The 3562-nt window shown below is 47.3% G+C and overlaps 1 protein-coding gene across 1 annotated transcript in view; it reads left to right on the top strand.

Annotated features, from left to right (window-relative positions):
* ZNF653 (zinc finger protein 653) overlaps nucleotides 1–3261 on the top strand; it is a 12622-nt gene extending 9361 nt beyond the window's left edge. Inside the window, exons 8-10 of the mRNA XM_018573636.1 lie at nucleotides 805–919; nucleotides 994–1093; nucleotides 2953–3261. Of these exons, the coding sequence (XP_018429138.1) occupies nucleotides 805–919; nucleotides 994–1093; nucleotides 2953–3130 (393 nt within the window). The 3' untranslated portion in view covers nucleotides 3131–3261. The remainder of the gene's footprint in view (nucleotides 1–804; nucleotides 920–993; nucleotides 1094–2952) is intronic.
* The last annotated feature ends 301 nt before the right edge of the window (nucleotides 3262–3562 follow it).

Genomic DNA, 3562 nt, shown 5'->3' with positions numbered 1-3562 from the left:
CCGTACCCGGGTGACACCAAAATGACAGAGTAATTTTGGTGTCACCCCTCTAAAAAAGTCGCCACTTGGACATGGACCGAGAGCCCGACAGTGTCAGGAGAGAGGAGGGTACCCGGCAGCATACCTCATCCCGCCGAGTGAACGTCCCCTTTTCTCTCTGCCGGCGCCCATCACCAAGATGGCCGCCGGCAGGCGTCAATTAGAGAGCCGCGCATGCGCTATGACGTCACACGCATGCGCAATTACATCATGGCAGGGTGTCACCCGGTCCCCGCTTCTGGGTGACACCCGGCCCTGGTTTCCATCCCCAGTCCCTTTATCTCTTCCTGAGTATAAGACCAGCTCTTACTGTCATCTGTATCTGCCATTGCACAAAGCATGTCTACATTCCAGCTCTAAAAACGTAACGTCCTCCAATCCACTTAAGCAGTATTGTTGGCAGTGTTAGGTTAGCCACCCACATTACAATCTTCCTTAGATCTACCTAAAACGATGTACATCCTTTATAGATTTGGTTAATCTTAGCAAGGGTGTATGGAGACTGTTTGACCAGATTGTGAGGTGTGTGCCCAGCTTTAGAGATCCATTGTCCAGCCCGGCAGTAACAATGTATCCATATGCACAGGAAATGCTTTTCCAGAGAAATATTATAACACGTGATACGTTTGTAACATAAAGTCCCTGAGATCGGTGGATTGGAGGACGTTTAAAATAAAATGGATGACTCTGTCTCTTCGAACACTTGGCTATGTACCCTTAGTATTTATGTTCAGCTCTAACATGAATCCATAACTCTGCTTACAGAATCACATCAATTTGGTGCACAGGAAAGGCAGGACCAAGGTGTGCCCAGAGGCCGGCTGCGGGAAGAAATTCTACCTGTCCAACCACCTTCGCCGCCACATGATCATACACACAGGTATACGCCAAGCTGATAGATGGCTAGGAAGTCCCTTCACTCTGTATGTGTAATATCTGCGTGTCTGTTGTTAGGGATCCGCGAGTTCATCTGTGAGACGTGTGGCAAATCATTCAAAAGGAAAAGTCACCTGGAGGTGCACAGAAGAACCCACACAGGGGAGACCCCTCTACAGTAAGTCATCGAGGTGTTAAAGCAGCCGAGATCTTGCACTATGCCAGTACCAGCAACATGCACGTGGCAGTGCAGTAATTGGTGCTGGTCATGAAAGGGTTAAAGGGGTTGTGTGGCAAAAAAGGAAGATGCTGTTAGTAGATTGCTGGGGTGCTTCTGTATGGATTTGTGTTTTGTTATTGGAGATCCTGTGTACACTATTAGCACAGGCCTGTCAGTCACTGGGCACCACTTTATACCAGCCTGTATAACAATGGCCCACTGAACAGTGTGCATGAGCTGAAGGGGAATCAGGTGATATACATCCAATGTATTGCAACACATGGCATATCCTTTACAGATATTCTGCCCACACAGTAGTGTCCCTAGACTATTCGCCACCTGAGGCAGGGGGAGTGGGTTGTGGGTAGCTGATGGAGGTGCACGTTTGGGCGTTGTGGGGAGTTGGTGGTGGTGAACTTTGTTGGGTGAGCGGGTACGTTGGCCAGAGTGTTCCCCTCAGTTCATGGCAAACAGTGCTGTCACTGGTTGCCTAGAGCTGGCTGGACACTGGCCAGAGCGCTCCACTGAGCTCTAGGCAACCTGTGACCCAAAAGATGCTATCTGAGGCAACAGGCAACTGCCTCATTATAGGAGCGGCCCTGTGCCCACACACTCCCAGCCCCGGGTGCCGGCTCACCACGTGATAGAAAATAGTAAATAAATGGCTTTGCCACACATTGCACAGGCTGCCATGCAGTAACACACATTAGCACAATGCATAGGTCTCAAGGGAATCTTGGAGATCACTTCATCTGCATTGCACTGTTTAGGTTCAGGGCAGAGCAATAGGTTTACTTTAATTCCTCTCTTTTGCTTCCCTGCTGCTCCATTTAGTCCCTGGGAAGAAAAGGCGAGCCCTGTGTAAGTCACTGAAGTTGTAGCTCACACAGAGGGCTATCGGCTCCCTGTGTGACAGCTCTGACTGGCCCGGGGCTTTCACATGTCTCATCAGCTAGTCTCATGTTCCTCCATACCTGTAAGTACCAAGTTTTTCCTTTAGCTACCAGCGCTGAGCAGAGTGACAAGGGAGTGAATAAAAGTGGAGTATAAACTGCTCCGTGTTGGGACCAATAACGATATGCTGGTATTTTTATGTGGTGTGATTAGCAAGGGTCAAAAAATATTGTACAGGCAGTCCCCGAGTTGCATACATTCGACTTACATACGACTCCTACTTACAAACGGAGGCTATTACTGTACAGCAGGGGTAGTTGTAATGCTACCACGCTCATGCTGACGAGGGGTATCCGCCTTTTTGGGTCTGGTCCATAACACTGTACGTACATTACAGGAAGTTGGCTCTTGTTAGACGTGCAGACAAGGGGTGCCCACCTCTTCCGGGTCACTGTGAGGTTTTTACTGCTGTCTGTATCCTCATTAGAAATATTTAATCTCACTTCCTGTCCTTGAAACAACATGAAATGAAAGGAAATCTATCCCTAGGAAGGGAAATTCACTCCTGTAAGAGTGATCATGGTTAAAAAGTTTCTCCAGTGAAGCTTTATCACCAATCCTTATTTCCACAGCAACCCAAAATCTTCAAAGTACAATTGTCACAGGGACAGGAAGTGAGGTGAAATCTTCTGAACAGGGGCACACACAGCAAAACAAACTTTACAGGGGGTTAACCCTTCCCTATGGTATCCAAAACAAACAAAAAAAAAATTTTTGGCTGGAGTTACACTTAAAAAAGTTACCTATTCCACTTACGTACAAATTCAACTTAAGAAGAAACCTACAGTCCCTATCTTGTTCGTAACCTGGGGACTGCCTATACATGGTCCTCAGTCTTACATTAATAACATGTCTTCCTGCAGGTGTGAGGTTTGCGGGTACCAGTGCCGGCAGCGTGCCTCTCTTAACTGGCACATGAAGAAACACGGCTCGGAGATCCAGTACAGCTTCTCCTGCGAGCATTGCGGCAAGCTTTTTGAGAAACGTGAGAGCGTCAAATTCCACAAACTAAAGAGCCACCCAGAAGGAGAGGTCACGTGACATGACACAAGGGTTCAGCTGACCGATACGCATTCATGTTACACTGAGGGAAATTAGAGGGTACAGGGTCAGATGAATGTGCCCCACCCTGGTAGGACGTAGTATGTGAAGAACATCCATTAGTGACTGCTTGCCAGGAGGCACAGCAACCAACATAAACTATTCTAGGTAATCACATCTCTCTAAAGAGGGAATCACTCTGGAGGAAGTAGATATGAAGGCCTTGTTCACATCTCTGAATTTAAGGTATGTTTCAGGGGCATTTCAGGCATCTATTTACATGTGTCAATGTGAACAGGACCTAGGTGGCATCACTGAGGCATTAGAGCTGCTGTGATTAAAGATTTATTATGTAAAAGGTTTTATCAGGTATCTTCCCCTAAGCTTCAAGATCTAGTGGGTGCATTGTATGGCCAAAAGTATGTTGGCATA

Source organism: Nanorana parkeri, unplaced genomic scaffold (genome assembly GCF_000935625.1).
Source record: "Nanorana parkeri isolate BGI_ZX_2015 unplaced genomic scaffold, ASM93562v1 scaffold2467, whole genome shotgun sequence".
In the NCBI taxonomy this organism is placed as follows: Eukaryota; Metazoa; Chordata; class Amphibia; order Anura; family Dicroglossidae; genus Nanorana; species Nanorana parkeri.
Note: the sequence above shows the minus strand (reverse complement) of the source record. Positions and strands in the feature narration are given on the sequence as shown.